Raw genomic sequence first — 15730 nt, 5'->3', positions numbered from 1 at the left:
AGAGGTCCCATAGCAGAGAATCTGGCTTCATGTCAGCAGAGAATCAGTCTTCATGTCATAGCAGAGAATCAGGCTTCACGTCACCCACCACTGGAACAGTCCATTGTCAGATATTTAGGCCCAGGCACCCAGGCAGAGGAGAGAGGTCCCATAGCAGAGAATCTGGCTTCATGTCAGTAGAGAATCAGTCTTCATGTCATAGCAGAGAATCAGGCTTCATGTCACCCACCACTGGAACAGGCCACTTACAGATATTTTTGGGCCCCGGCATCCAGACAGAGGAGAGGTTCATTCAACTTTGGGTTGCCCCGCAATATAATGGTAAAATGAAAATAAAAATAGGATTGAATGAGGAAGTGCCCTGGAGTACAATAATATATGGTTAAGGGGAGGTAGTTAATGTCTAATCTGCACAAGGGATGGACAGGTCCTGTGGGATCCATGCCTGGTTCATTTTTATGAACGTCAGCTTGTCCACATTGGCTGTAGACAGGCGGCTGCGTTTGTCTGTAATGACGCCCCCTGCCGTGCTGAATACACGTTCAGACAAAACGCTGGCCGCCGGGCAGGCCAGCACCTCCAAGGCATAAAAGGCTAGCTCTGGCCACGTGGACAATTTGGAGACCCAGAAGTGGAATGGGGCCGAACCATCAGTCAGTACGTGGGGTGTGCACACGTACTGTTCCACCATGTTAGTGAAATGTTGCCTCCTGCTAACACGTTCCGTATTAGGTGGTGGTGCAGTTAGCTGTGACGTGTTGACAAAACTTTTCCACATCTCTGCCATGCTAACCCTGCCCTCAGAGGAGCTGGCCGTGACACAGCTGCGTTGGCGACCTCTTGTTCCTCCTCTGCCTTCGCCTTGGGCTTCCACTGGTTCCCCTGTGACATTTGGGAATGCTCTCAGTAGCGCGTCTACCAACGTGCGCTTGTACTCGCGCATCTTCCTATCACGCTCCAGTGTAGGAAGTAAGGTGGGCACATTGTCTTTGTACCGGGGATCCAGCAGGGTGGCAACCCAGTAGTCCGCACACGTTAAAATGTGGGCAACTCTGCTGTCGTTGCGCAGGCACTGCAGCATGTAGTCGCTCATGTGTGCCAGGTTGCCCAGAGGTAAGGACAAGCTGTCCTCTGTGGGAGGCGTATCGTCATTGTCCTGCGTTTCCCCCCAGCCACGCACCAGTGATGGGCCCGAGCTGCGTTGGGTGCCACCCCGCTGTGAACATGCTTCATCCTCATCCTCCTCCCCCTCCTCCTCATCTTCGTCCTCCAGTAGTGGGCCCTGTCTGGCCACATTTGTACCTGGCCTCTGCTGTTGCAAAAAACCTCCCTCTGAGTCACTTCGAAGAGACTGGCCTGAAAGTGCTAAAAATTACCCCTCTTCCTCCTCCTCCTCCTCCTCCTGGGCCACCTCCTCTTCCATCATCGCCCTAAGTGTTTTCCAACGCATGATGTTACCACCCCAATGCTTCACAGTAGGGATGGTGTTCTTGGGATGCAACTCATCCTTCTTTTTCCTCCAAACACGACAAGTGAAGTTTAGACCAATAAGTTCTACTTTGGTCTCATCTGACCACATGACTTTCTCCCATCCCTCCTCTGGATTATCCAGATAGTCATTAGCAAACTTCAGACGGACCTGGACATGTGATGACTTGAGCAGGGTAACCTTCCGTGCAATGCATGATTTGAAACCATGACGACGTAATATTCTACTGACAGTGACCTTTGAAACTGTGGTCCCAGCTCTCTGCATGTCATTTACAAGCTCCTACCTTGTAGTTCTGGGCTGATTTCTCATCTTTCTTATGATCTGTGATACCCCACGAGGTGAAATCTTGCATGGAGCCCCAGTCCGAGGGAGACTGACAGTTGTCTTTAGCCTCTTCCATTTTCTATCAATTACTCCAACAGTTGATCTATTTTCACCAAGCTGCTTAGCAATTGCCCCGTAGCCCTTTCCAGCCTTGTGGAGGTCCACAATTTTGTCTCTGGTGTCTTTTGACAGCTCTTTGGTCTCGCCAATGGTAGTAGTAGGCGTCTGACTGACTGTGGGGTGGACAGGGGTCTTTAAAGAGCTCAGACAGGAGCTACTAAGTTAGGTCAATGAGTGGAGTAGAGGTGGACTTTTTACAGGTACAGTAACAGGTCTTTGAGAGCCAGAATTATTGATGTTTGTCAGGTGTTTAATACTTATGCTCAGCCGTGCAAGACAAATAAATTCTTTAAAAATCATACAATGTGATTTCCTTATTTTTTTTTTTTTTTTTTTTTTTTTATTCTGTCTCTCAGAGTGGGAATTTCAGACCCCTCCATGATTTCTAAGTGAGAGAACTGGCAAAATTGTAGGGTGTTCAAATGCTTCTGTTCCTCACTGTATATATCTGATGATAGAGATAGTGTATCCCTTTAGGCTGGGAAAAGGAGATATTGACTAGTTTGATTGAGAGAGAAGCGAGGCTCCATATGCAACCTTTGGGAATTACTTGAATAGACTGTAAAGTCTGCATTTCATGTGGATAGCGCTTGCTGACCGGCCTCAGTAAAGTACTGTGGATTTGGTTTACCAAAACCGGTCTCACCATTATACCACACTACATTTACACCCGGCCTTACACCTTAAAACAGCAACAGCAAAGGCACCTCAACCACCATCAGGCAGGAGAATCCCAGAAAAAGAGTGTGCCCCAAAGGGAAGAATTGGTGCACCCTTCCTGTCACTGCACGCCGACCCAGTGAGCTTCAGGAAACCGTGAGTATGACTACTAGACCCCCCAGGCACCCACACTAATGTGCACCCATGTGGCCCAGTCACTGCATGTAGCCGTGCTTTATATGAATCTACTGTGCAGGTAGCAATGCTGTGAGTATAGTATGTGCTTAAGGCCTCTTTCACACGACCGTATGGCTTTTTCAGTGTTTTGCGGTTCGCTTCCATTTTTTGTTTCCGTTGTGTTTCCGTTTCTGTTCTGTTTTATCGTTATGTTTTTCCGTATGGCATATACAGTATACAGTATTTACATAGAAAAAATTGGGCTGGGCATAACATTTTTAATAGATGGTTCCGCAAAAACGGAACGGATACGGAAGACATACAGATGCATATCCGTATGTCCTCCGTTTTTTGTGTGGACCCATTGACTTGAATTGAGCCACGGAACATGATTTTCAGGCAATAATAGGACATGTTCTATCTTTCAACGGCACCGAAAAACAGAAAAACGGAAACAGAATGCACACGGAGACACTTCAGTTTTTTTGCTGACCCATTGAAATGAATGGTTCAGTATAATTAACGCATACGGAACTCAAAAAACGGCCAGTATACTAAACGCAAAAAACGTTTGTGTGCCTGAGCCCTAAGTGCTATAGAGCTGTGTATGTGTAGTCTGTTTGCTGAGGAGTTGGGTGTATATGTACCATTCATGCAGCACAGCTTTGTGTGTGTGGTTGTGTTATGTGTGCCTTGTAGGGGTTAATACGTCTTTCTGTTCATGTGCACCTGTCTGACGAATGTGCTCTTTTCAGTCTGCTATATTAGTTCCTGAGGTCAGCGTTAGGGCTCATGCACACGACCACTGGCTGTTATGCGGTCCGCAAATTGCAGATCCGCAAAACACAGATACCGGCCGTGTGCAATCTGTAGTTTGCGGAACGCCTGGCACCTAATAGGACAGTCCTATAATTATCCGTTAAATGGACAAGAATAGGATATGTTCTATATTTTTGCTGAGCCACGGAATGGACATGTGGATGTGGACAGCATCTTTTTCAGCCCCATTGAAGTTAATGGGTCTGTATCCGACCCGCAAACATTGTGAATCGGACGCCAACCAAAAATATGTTCGTGTGCATGAGTCCTTGATAAGTCTCTTGAGTTCTATGACCTGCTTAGGTTTTGTGTTCATGTCATGGTTTTCTTGTTTGTTGTACCATGTTGTGCCTTGATCTGTTTGGAATCTGTCTCTTATAGTAATCGCCCTAGTCTGTATGAAGCTTCAGTCTGTCTGAGTGTCAGGATGCATGTTCTGTCATGTTTGCTGTGTCTGTACAGTGTCCAGTTCCTGAAGTCTGTCTTGCCTAGTCTGTATGAAGCTTCAGTCTGTCTGAGTGTCCGATTGCATGTTCTGTCATGTTTGCTGTGTCTGTACAGTGTCCAGTTCCTGAAGTCTGTCTTGCCTAGTCTGTTACATCTGAACTATGCTCCAGTTCCTGACATCCATGTTGCCAAATCTGCTATGTCTGTATTGAGTCCTAGTTCCAGTGGTCCGTTCCTGTAGTCCGTGTTTCCAAGTCCAATAAGTCCATGTGTCTGGGTTTCTGATCTGTTTGTCTGCCAGTGCTCTCTGTCTCGTCTGTTGTTTGCCTTACATTTCCCTCTGCTCTGGTTCTGTGTCATGCCATCCCTGTGTTCCTGGTGCTTTGCACTAGAGTTCGAGGGTCAGCTGTCAAGTACACTGGGACCATGCCGGGAAGTAGCGGTCTGGTAGCTAACCAGTAGCGAAATCCACATCCCTTTATAAGGGTTAAAGGGTTAATCTTGGGAACGTCCCAGAATAACGTCCTTAGGGTTTGGCCCAACGTCAGACTGGTTACTTGGTACAATGGTTCCACATTACCACTGATCCATCTTGATCCATATCACTGGTTCCATAATAACATTTATTTTTATGCAATACAATACAATGTGTTGCGACCCCAGGGTGGATCCCAACTTCAGACCACGTGCTGCACCTTTACACAGGTTGCTGTACTCACAATATGCGTTTATGAAAAGGCCCTCTGTGGGATGTGGATATTTTTCCTTAGGGTACTTTCACACTGGCGTTATTCTTTTCCGGTATTGAAATCCGGTAAAGGATCTCAATACCGGAAAAAAAAAACACATCCGTTTTGTCCCAATGCATTCTGAATGGAAAGGAATCCGTTCAGTTTTTATCAGGATGTCTTCCTTTCCGTCCCTTGTATGGTATCTGACCGGACAAAATACCGCATCATGCTGCGTTTTTTTTCCCGCCCAAAATCCGGGAACACTACCGCACTTGCTGGATTAATTTCCATTGAAATGTTTTAATGCCGGATCCGGTACCAAGTGTTCCAGAAATTACCTCATCGCCGGATCCGGCTTTCTGGTCTGTGCATGCGCAGTGCTTTCTAGCTGTGAAAAAAACTAAATACTGGATCCGTTTTTCCGGATGATACGGAAAGACAGATCAGGAAAAAAAAGATATCCGTTTGCATACGGATTTCCGAATCCGGCAGGCAGTTCCGGCAATGGAACTGGGTGCCGGATTCTTCTAACGCTAGTGTGAAAGTGCCCTTACCCAGATGGCCAATCTGCTCTTCAGGTGTGTCCAGGTGTGTAAGCTCTCGAACAATACAGATTGTGTCAGAATCTGTCCAGGAAAAAACGGATTTTGCACATAAATTCAGTCAGTCTTGTCTGGGATTATATTCAGTGTTTCAGTTTTTTCTGGGCAGGTGCAATCAGTTTGGATACGCAAAAAAAAACTAAAAACTGAAGAATTACAAACTACATCTCCTAGCAACCATCGGTGAAATACACTTTACCTCCTCAATGCATCCGGATGCAATCCTTTTTTCATGCGAGTCCCATTCTCTTCTATGGAACCAGCGCTGCTTGAAAATCACAGAATATAGAACAATCTGCCATTTTTCCTGATGCAGAAATGATGTGTGAAAACTGTGTACACAGACCCATTAAAAGGAATCATTTCGCTGTGGGACTTCTCCGCCCTCCTCTTCCTCCTTGCTTCTAGCCTGCTCTTTGATATATCTTTGGATCTTTTCATCCACTTTTTTAAGCAGTTTTAGCCTTTTTTCTGTAAAATTTATCTAGAAATGCAAAACCCCTTTGCAGGTGAACCACTGCCGCAACTGTAAACTAGTAAATCTCTCGACCCTAGATACTAATGTCAGCGGCATTGACCCCTCACCTTCATTAAACTATCAGAGGAGTTTGTAATAAAGTAAGTAGAAAATATTTAATTTCTATTTCTTTTTGTCTAAATCCGAGGTGTTTTATAGTCAGAAAAAAATATGGTACATTTATCAAAAGAATGAATAAGATACAAAGCATTCTTGTATTTAATAGTCATGCAATTCTGTATTTAAATTAACCATTTATCTAATATAAACCATTATTTTATTTATTTATTTATATATTCATTTATTTGTATTGAGGACATTTCTCTAAATATTGTCTTTTACTGCTTACTTTGGGCTTTACCAGAATATTATAACATTTATTAAAAAACATGCAGCTCAATATTCCACCTCCTGAGGACAATATGGCAAATATCTCCACGATGACCATGTGCTTTCCTGTACTGCTCAGATAGGCTGGGATGGCGCAGATCCAGACACTGCAGAACACCAGCATGCTGAAGGTGATGAACTTGGCTTCATTATAGATGTCAGGTAATGTCCTCACCATAAAAGCCAGAACAAAACTCAAAGCTGCCAGAAACCCCATATAACCCAACATGAAGTAAAAAGCCAAGATGGAACCTTCATTACACTGGAGGATGATCTTCCCAGGATAATCCAAGTTTAGTTCTTGATATGGAGGAGAAACTGACAACCAGATAACTGCATTCAGAACCTGAATAGAAGAACAGACCAACACTACAGAATAAGGAAGCTTAACTCCCACACACTTTCTCCAGGAGCTGTCAGGTCTGGTGGCCTTAAATGCTATGCAGACTATGATGGTCTTGGCCAGGACAGAAGACACAGCTACGGTAAAGAAGATCCCAAAGCAGATTTGTCGTAGCCTGCAGGTTATATCCACTGGACGACCGATGAATAGAAACACACAGAGTAAGCTGAACATGAGAGAGGTCAGTAGAATGAAGCTGAGGTTCTGGTTATTGGCTCTGACAATGGGAGATTTCTGGAATAAAGAGAATATTCCAATTATAAAGAAAGTTATAAGAGAGAGTAATGTGGAGATGATGGAAAAGACTAAAGCAAGAACATCAGTCTCATAGGAGAAAAACTCATCATCTCTGACGACACATTTGTTTTTAGACTCATTTGGCCATTCATGATCAGGACATCTCTGGCAATTTTCAGTGTCTATGAAAAAGTAAAACACAAATTAAAAAGAAGCATCTCTTCACCCATCCATAATTGGAGATTTTTTCAAAAGTTAAATATATATTAGTTTTACTGCAAATCTTTGTCAAGGTGTTCTCTCACCGATTATATGCTGTGTATTAAAGATGAGCGAACCAGTCTGTAATGAACCGGGCTCATTTTGAACTTTCCAAACTTTAGTTTGGCAGCCAAAACCAAAGCTTTTCTGGCTCATTTTGGAGCATCACCATTTTACTGCACATATCAGCGGGAAAATGCATTAGGGAGGAAGAAGAAGGATTTTCACATAACCCTAAGTGTGCAGGTGGGGTTGCCCTAATTGGCTCACAGACTGATTGACAGCCTGAATGAGCCAATCAGTACTGCAGCAGGCAAGGGGCTGCCCTTGCAGAACGAGCAGAACGTCATTCTGTGTTGGGCTGAGATTGAGGTTGATGGGTCTGTGCATTGTCTGCAAGAAAACCATCTTAGGGGCAGTGTACAGTCACAGTCAAGCTTCTATTCTAGTGTCAGGGACTGTGAAGGTAAAGTCTAGAAAATGAATTGTGTACAATAGGAAAAGACAGGGGAAGCTGTCAGCCAGGGAGTGAGAAGTCATATACACAATTAGCACATAGTTGGCACTCAGGTCCAACATCTTGGGTTATATTCTATATAACGTTAATGAATGTTGAATGCCAAATATTCAGAAAAAAATTCACATATGTCAATAAAATATATAATTATATCTAACTTACAACTAGAGATGAGAAAATTTCTTAGAAATTAGATTCAGATGGTTCGCCAAATTTCCAAAAAAGATTTGATTCAATCCAAATTTATTTATGATAATTCATGTTAAAAAACAGCTATTTCCTGACCGCTGAGAGCCTGCATAGTGGTGTAGAACACTGTGTCTTGCAGAAAGATGCACAGGGAGTCTGCTGTGGTAGTGAAACAGTACTGTGAGTCAGTATGACAGGCAGATGACAGGCATCACTCGTATAATCACGGCACACTTTACTCATTTGGTCAGTTACAGGGCCAAAACTGACCAAATAGCTCAAGTGTGAACTAAAGAGTAAAAGATCGCACTCCTTTTACACCGTCATCCGCTGATTCCACATATATTTCTACAGAACCTGTTCTGTTACACGCTGAGACAAGTAGTGTCCCCCTGACAGATTGATGAGGGTCTCAGCAGTAAGTTTGTGTTGACATCACTGTTGATTTTGCCCTTCTTCTCATCCGTCATAAGAACAACCCCCCAAAAATGGATCCTTTCTTTTGAGCATCCCCTTTCTCACAGTCTGCATTTGCTTAGTAATCCATCAGTATTGCTAAGGCCAAAAAAACAACAACAAAAAAAACCCGTATTGGATCCAAAACAGAGATGACACATGAATGGAATATTTGCATGTCTTCTGTGTTATGTACCCACTCCTGTTCTTGGCTTCCAAATAATGATCTAATCCTGATGCATAATAGGGACTGTGTGATACAGGCCTTACAGCTGCTCCAAAGACAGTATCTGTTGCGTTTCTCACTTTTCCATCCTTCATACATAGAAGGGTAAAATAAATGGTGATGTCAACAAGCCCAAACAGGGACAATAGCAGCCCAGTAACAGAGTGGTGAGGTGGCAACAGCATTAGGATAAACACAGTGGCCCAGTGACAGAGTGGTGAGGTGGGAACAGCATGAGAGGTCAACAAAGTGGCAACCGCTTAAGGAGTCAACACAGTGGCCCAGTAACAGAGTGGTGAGGTGGTAACAGCATGAGGAGTCAACAAAGTGTTCCAGTCACAGAGTGGTGAGGTGGAAACAGTATTAGAAGTCAACACAGTGGCCCAGTCACAGAGTGGTGAGGGTGGCAAAAGCCGAGGTGTCAACACAGTGGCCCAGTGACAGAGTGGTGAGCTGGGAGGCAAAACCAATGGCAGTAACAGCACAAGATGGTGGGTGGCAGTAGGAGCACATGGCAGTGATAAAGATGCCCTCAATCGGGACTGATTACGTTTGCTCTACTGCTCCAAATTAATAGTAACCCAAGAGTTTTACGTGCACGGAAGAAAATAACTATGACACACATACTGGGGTCAAAGCAAATTCTTGTTAATTACAGGAACTACAGCAGTTTATATAGACATCAGAGAGGCATCCCCCCTGAGGCATGTGGCATTGTTACATTGGCTGAAATATGAAAATAAGACAAGAGATAACACTTGGTATCTGCCCATTGTGCATTGTTTTACTAACTGTGGTATGTGAACTATGTAAATATCTAACTACAGGCGCTATCTTGTAATGGAGTTCCCTAACAGCAGAAAAAGCATATATGATGTAGCAAGGTGGTGTGTTCTCTTGGGTAGGGTGGAACCTTTGTGCTCTGGAGAAGATAAGGTTGTTGTCTGAGAGCTAAAGTATGTGGGAGCTTTCTTAGCTGAATTCAAAGAATGTAGTCCACATTTCGATCAGTCCCCCCTTGGACATCATTCTTTCCTTAACGAAAGCCTAGCACATCTGTCCCCATGCTTCGAATCCTCTTCGCCAGCTTCCATGACAACCTAGCCTAGTGTATAGACTCCCATGACACTGGACTTAGCCTGGGAAAGTCAGATGTCAGTCCCTATGGTCGATGATCTCCAGGTGGCGTAGTAAGCAGGGGGGGGGGGGCAACAGAACAAAGTGGACCTTGTCCCCCATCTTCATGGAGGACTCCCATCATTATGGAGGTCTCCCATGAGCATCTCTGGGGATGACACAAAAAACAATTAACGCAAATAGCAGAATTAAAGATAAAATGTTTCCCGAGTCCTTAAGGACCCATGACGTACCGGTACGTGATGAGTTTAAAATGAGATTGTGGCGCTGCGGGTGTTAATCCGAACAGGATACCGGCTGAAATCATTCAGCCGGCATCCTGTCACAACGCCGGGGGGGGTCATATGACCCCCCCCCCGTATCGGCGATCGCAGCAAACCGCAAGTCAATTCAGACCTGCGGTTTGCTGCGCTTTCTGGTGATTCTGATCCCCGGGGTCCCTGACCGCGGGGATCAAGCTTTAAAATGCCCCATATAAAGTTAGTTTCACCCCCCTGCACCCTTGAATGCTTTTATGGCAGCGGGTGGTGCAGGGGGGGTGTTGCAGGCGGTGCGGACGGTGCAGGAGGCGGGCGGTGCGGCACTTGAATAATCGTTGGTGGCCAGTGGGTATACCAGAGTGTCAGCACATTGCTGACACTCTGGTATGAACGGCTGACATCTGTGATGTGATGTCAGCCGTTTAACCCTTTCCATACCGTGGTCCGTACGGACCGCTGTATGGAAAAAGTTAACAGTAAGTTAACAGTAAGAGGGGGCTCCCTCCCTCTCCCATTGGGGGGCTGCTGTGCCTTTGCAGCCCCCCGACAGTATGGGGTCACAGAGGTAGGGAGCCCCCCTCCTTACCCTTCCCTGTCTGCGCAGTTGTGGCCACAACTGAGCAGACGGGGAAGGTTTCCATGGCAACAGGACGCCTTCTCAGGCATCCTGCTCTCCATGGTGCTGAACAGATCTGTGCTAAAGGCATAGATCTGTTTAGACAAAGTGCAAGTAAAATACAGTATATATATTGTACTGTACTGTATTATACAGACATCAGACCCACTGGATCTTCAAGAACCAAGTGGGTCTGGGTCAAAAAAAAGTTAAAAAAAAGGGAAAAAAGTTAAGATAAAAAAAAAAAATATCACTGAATAAAAATTAAAAAAATTAAATTCACTACACATATTAGGTATCGCCGCGTCCGTAACGACCTGATATATAAAATGGTCATGTTACTTTCCCCGCACGGTGAACGCCATAAAAATAAAAAAATAAAAACTATGAGGAAATTGAAATTTTGCCCACCTTACTTCCCAAAAAAGGTAATAAAAGTGATCAAAAAAGTCGCATGTACGCCAAAATAGTACCAATCAAACCGTCATCTCATCCTGCAAAAATCATACCCTACCCAAGATAATCGCCCAAAAACTGAAAAAACTATGGCTCTTAGACTATGGAAACACTAAAACATGATTTTTTTTTTGTTTCAAAAATGAAATCATTGTGTAAAACTTACATAAATAAAAAAAATATATACATATTAGGTATCTCTGCGTCCGTATCAACCGGCTCTATAAAAAATAAAAATAAAAACAGTGTAAAAAAAGCTATTTTTTGTCATCTTACGTCACAAAAAGTGTAATAGCAAGCGATCAAAAAGTCCTATGCACCCCAAAATAGTGCCAATCAAACCGTCATCTCATCCCACAAAAAAAGAGACCCTACCTAATATAATCGCCCAAAAACTGAAAAACCTATGGCTCTCAGACTATGGAGACACTAAAACATGATTTTTTTTGTTTCAAAATAAAAATACCACATGATCTAACCTGTCAGATGAATGTTGTAAATAACAAAAAAAAAAAAAACGGTGCCAAAAAAGCTATTTCTTGTAACCTTGCCTCACAAAAAGTGTAATATAGAGCAACCAAAAATCATATGTACCCTAAACTACTAAACTAGTACAAACAAAACTGCCACCCTATCCCGTAGTTTCTAAAATGAGGTCACTTTTTTGGAGTTTCTACTCTAGGGGTGCATCAGGGGGGCTTCAAATGGGACATGGTGTAAAAAAAAACAGTCTAGCAAAATCTGCCTTCCAAAAACCGTATGGCATTCCTTTCCTTCTGAGCTCTGCCGTGTGCCCGTACAGCAGTTTACGACCACATATGGGGTGTTTCTGTAAATTACAGAACCAGGGCCATAAATAATGAGTTTTGTTTGGCTGTTAACCCTTGCTTTGTAACTGGAAAAAAAAATATTAAAATGGAAAATCTGCCAAAAAAGTGAAATTTTTAAATTGTATCTCTATTTTCCATTAAATCTTGTGAAACACCTAAAGGGTTAACAAACTTTGTAAAATCAGTTTTGAATACCTTGAGGGGTGTAGTTTCTTAGATGGGGTCACTTTTATGGAGTTTCTACTCTAGGGGTGCATCACGGTGGGTTCAAATGGGACATGGTTTCAAAAAAACCAGTCCAGCAAAATCTGCCTTCCAAAAACCATACGGCGCACCTTTCCCTCTACGCCCTACTGTGTGCCCGTACAGTAGTTTACGGCCATCGGGACAATAAATATAGCATTTTGTTTGGCTGTTAACCCTTGCTTTGTTACTGGAAAAAATTGATTAAAATGGAAAATCTGCCAAAAAATTGAAATTCTCAAATTTCATCTCCATTTGCCGATAACTCTTGTGCAACACCTAAAGGGTTAACAAAGTTTGTAAAATCAGTTTTGAATACCTTGAGGGGCTTAGTTTCTAGAATGGGGTCATTTTTTGGGTGGTTTCTATTATGTAAGCCTCACAAAGTGACTTCAGACCTGAACTGGTCCATCAAAGGTGGGTTTTTGAAAATTTCTGAAAAATTTCAAGATTTCTAAGCCTTGTAACATCCCCCAAAAATAAAATATCATTCCCAAATTGATCCAAAAATGAAGTAAACATATGGGGAATGTAAAGTGATAACTATTTTTGGAGGTATTACTATGTATTATAAAAGTAAAGAAATTTAAACTTGGTAATTTGCATTTTTTTTACAAATGTTTGGGAAATTTGGTATTTTTTTATAAATAAAAATATTTTTTTTAACTTTATTTTACCAGTGTCATGAAGTACAATATGTGACGAAAAAAACTATCTCAGAATGGCCTGGATAAGTCAAAGCGTTTTAAAGTTATCAGCACTTAAAGTGACACTGGTCAGATTTGCAAAAAATGGCCAAGTCCTTAAGGTGAAATAGGGCTGAGTCCTTAAGGGGTTAATGGGTCACTGGGCTAGAAGTATCAGACTGTAACAACTTTGTTCTTCCTTTTGCACACCTCTTCCCCAGCCTAGAAACCTGATTTTACTATCACAATAAGAATCCATATTCTTTTAGTCAGGATCAGCAGTCACACAAGGTGGAAAAAGAAACATCCTTTCAAGTCTCCTAACTCAATACTTTCTTGAAATGACTCAAATTATGCTTTCCCTCTAGCTTCACTGATGTGCTTGTGGTCAAGAACACTTGGAATGGACCATCAAACCAGGATTTGAGGACAGGACTTTTCTAACGTGTCTTTTTACCACCACCCAAAATCCAGACACAAGTGGTGGGTTTCTGGTGCTTTATCAACATCTGGAAGTAAAGCAAAAAAATATATCAGCAGCAAGTATGTTGCATCTGGGTGTGGCATCCTGGCTGATATACGCTTGATTCATCTTCACAAAGTTCAGTCTCTCCACATTTTGGGTGGAAAGGGGAGTTCTCCTTGGGGTAACTATGCCCCCAGCCTTACTAAACACCCACTATGATGCCACACTACTGGCCAGGCAAAAAAGCTTTTCCAGGACAAACCCGACCAGTTGCGGCGACAAATCAAGTTTGGCTGCCCAGTAGTCCACTGGATCTTCCATGTGGAATGGCAGGGTTCAGCCCAAGTATGCCACCACCTGCAGTGCTCATCAGAGACTCTAGACTTAAGTTGCTGCTGATGGAGCTGGTACTGCTCCTGCCTTCCCACCCCCTCCAGAAGCCATGACAGTGGAACATGAGCGCAGAGGGCCCCACCAGTCAGACCTTTGTGAGGATGGGCAATGGCGCATATAGGCAGCGGCCAACTGACTACATAGGATGTCTCGATATTAGTTCAGTTTATCCTCCCTCTTAGCGGGTGTAAAAAGGGTCTAACATGGTGAGGGTCTAAAATGGAAGAGAGACAGTTGTTATCCCTCTGCCGAATTCTGACAATTTGGCTGTCACTACGCAAGCATCCGAGCATGCATTGGGCCTTTTGCCCAAGGGACTCGAAGGGACTCCCTGCCTCCATGTCCACTGCATACTGCCACTGTGTCTCGGGGTCATCTGCCTGGTCTTACTCATCGCCCTCTACCTCCTCCTCCTCTCTTGTCACTTGTTCATAAAAACCACCCATTTCTGTATACATTGCTTGAGCATGAATGTCCTCCTCCCCCTCCAGTTCAGCCCCCACAAGGCTCAGGTGGCCATGAGATGTATGTGCCACGTCTCCTGTCCCCTGATCAGACAGATTTAGCAGCATCTGTTCCAGAATATATAGCAGTGAAATGACGTTGTTCATCCTGGAGTCCTGGCGACTGACAAATAAAGTGGCCCCCTCAAAGGGTCTGAGCAAACGGCAGGTCTCATGCATGAGCTGCCACTGGCTAATGTCAAAGTTACACAGGGGAGTGCTCCTGTCCGCTGCATCATGAAGAAATCATTTATGGCCTTCCTCTGTTCACATAGTCAGTCCAACATGTGGGTGGTGGAGTTCCAACCGGTGGAAACTACACATATCAGGCGATGTTGGGGAATTCCATTGTGCCTTTGCAGCCCAAGAAGGGTGTGCTTTGCAGTGTAAGAGTGGCTGAAGTGCATGCACAGTTTCCTGGCCATTTTCAGGATGTCTTGCAGATGGGTGGAAGACTTCAGGAGCCCCTTTACAACCAGATTAGCCACGTGTGCAATGCAGGTTGCAGGGTCAGCCCTCCTTGACACAGCACCGATACAATGGTCTTCCTGTTGTCGGTGACCATGGTTCCGATCTTAAGTTGGCGAGGAGGCAGCCTTTGATTTCTTGATGGAGAACACAGAGCAGTTCTTCCCCTGTGTGACTCCTTTTGCCCAGGCAATTAGGAACAGAACAGAGTGACAACGCTGTGCCCTGCACATGTGGTGTGCTGCAGGATCATTCCGAATTGTTCCTGCAGTGGAGGCTAAGAACAAGGTGGAGGATGAGGAGGCAGAGGAGGACATTGGTGCACAGCTTGAGACTTTGGAACTGGCTGTGCCGTCATCTTGCCAAGTTGCTGGTGTGGCTGGCCAAGAACCATATTTTCCCAGTGGGCCGTAAAGGACATATATTGTCCATGACCATTGTTATAGCTCCACACGTTCAACATACGGTATGTGTGCAGGGCTGGTACTGCCTTTTTGGAGAAGTGATAATGGCTTGGGACTCTCCACCTTGGCTCGGCACAAGCCATCAGTTTTCTGAAAGGTGCAGAGTCCACCACATGGAAAGGGAGGGACTGTAGTACAGCAACTTGGCCAGGAGCACGTTCACCTTCTGGGCCGTTGGATGACCTTCTGTTATCTATTTGCAATCGCCTCTGTGATCGATTCCTGATGAAATGAGTGGTGTCAGAGGAACCCACGGACTCCTGGCTGGAAGTCTGATGTCACTTGCGACAAAGTCTGAGTCAACCATTCAAGGACTACTGGGTTGCTGGTCAAGACACGACCACTAGATGACACAGGCAGCTCAGGCCTGTCACAAAGTTTTCTGGCCATTTTTAGGATGTCTTGCAGGTAGGTGGAAGACTTCAGGAACCGCTTGACAACCAGTTTAACCATGTGTGCCATGCAGGGCGAATGGCTCAGTCCTCCTTGATGCAGTGCCGGCACCATGTTCTTCCCGTTGTCGGTCACCATGGTTCCGATTTTGAGTTGTCACGGAGAAAGCCAGAATTTGATTTCTTGATGAAGGACGCGGAGCAGTTCCTCCTCTGTGTGATTCCATTCGCCCAGGCAAATGAGGTGT

The 15730-nt window shown here is 44.2% G+C and overlaps 1 protein-coding gene across 1 annotated transcript in view; it reads right to left on the bottom strand.

Annotated features, from left to right (window-relative positions):
* Positions 1 to 15730, bottom strand: part of LOC120991083 (vomeronasal type-2 receptor 26-like) — a 53758-nt gene that overhangs the window by 21144 nt on the left and 16884 nt on the right. Inside the window, exon 5 of the mRNA XM_040419972.1 lies at positions 6298 to 7101. Coding sequence (XP_040275906.1) covers positions 6298 to 7101 — 804 coding nt within the window. The remainder of the gene's footprint in view (positions 1 to 6297; positions 7102 to 15730) is intronic.

This window comes from Bufo bufo, chromosome 2 (genome assembly GCF_905171765.1).
Source record: "Bufo bufo chromosome 2, aBufBuf1.1, whole genome shotgun sequence".
In the NCBI taxonomy this organism is placed as follows: Eukaryota; Metazoa; Chordata; class Amphibia; order Anura; family Bufonidae; genus Bufo; species Bufo bufo.
The sequence above is the reverse complement of the archived record's forward strand: the minus strand, read 5'-3'. Positions and strand labels throughout refer to the sequence as shown.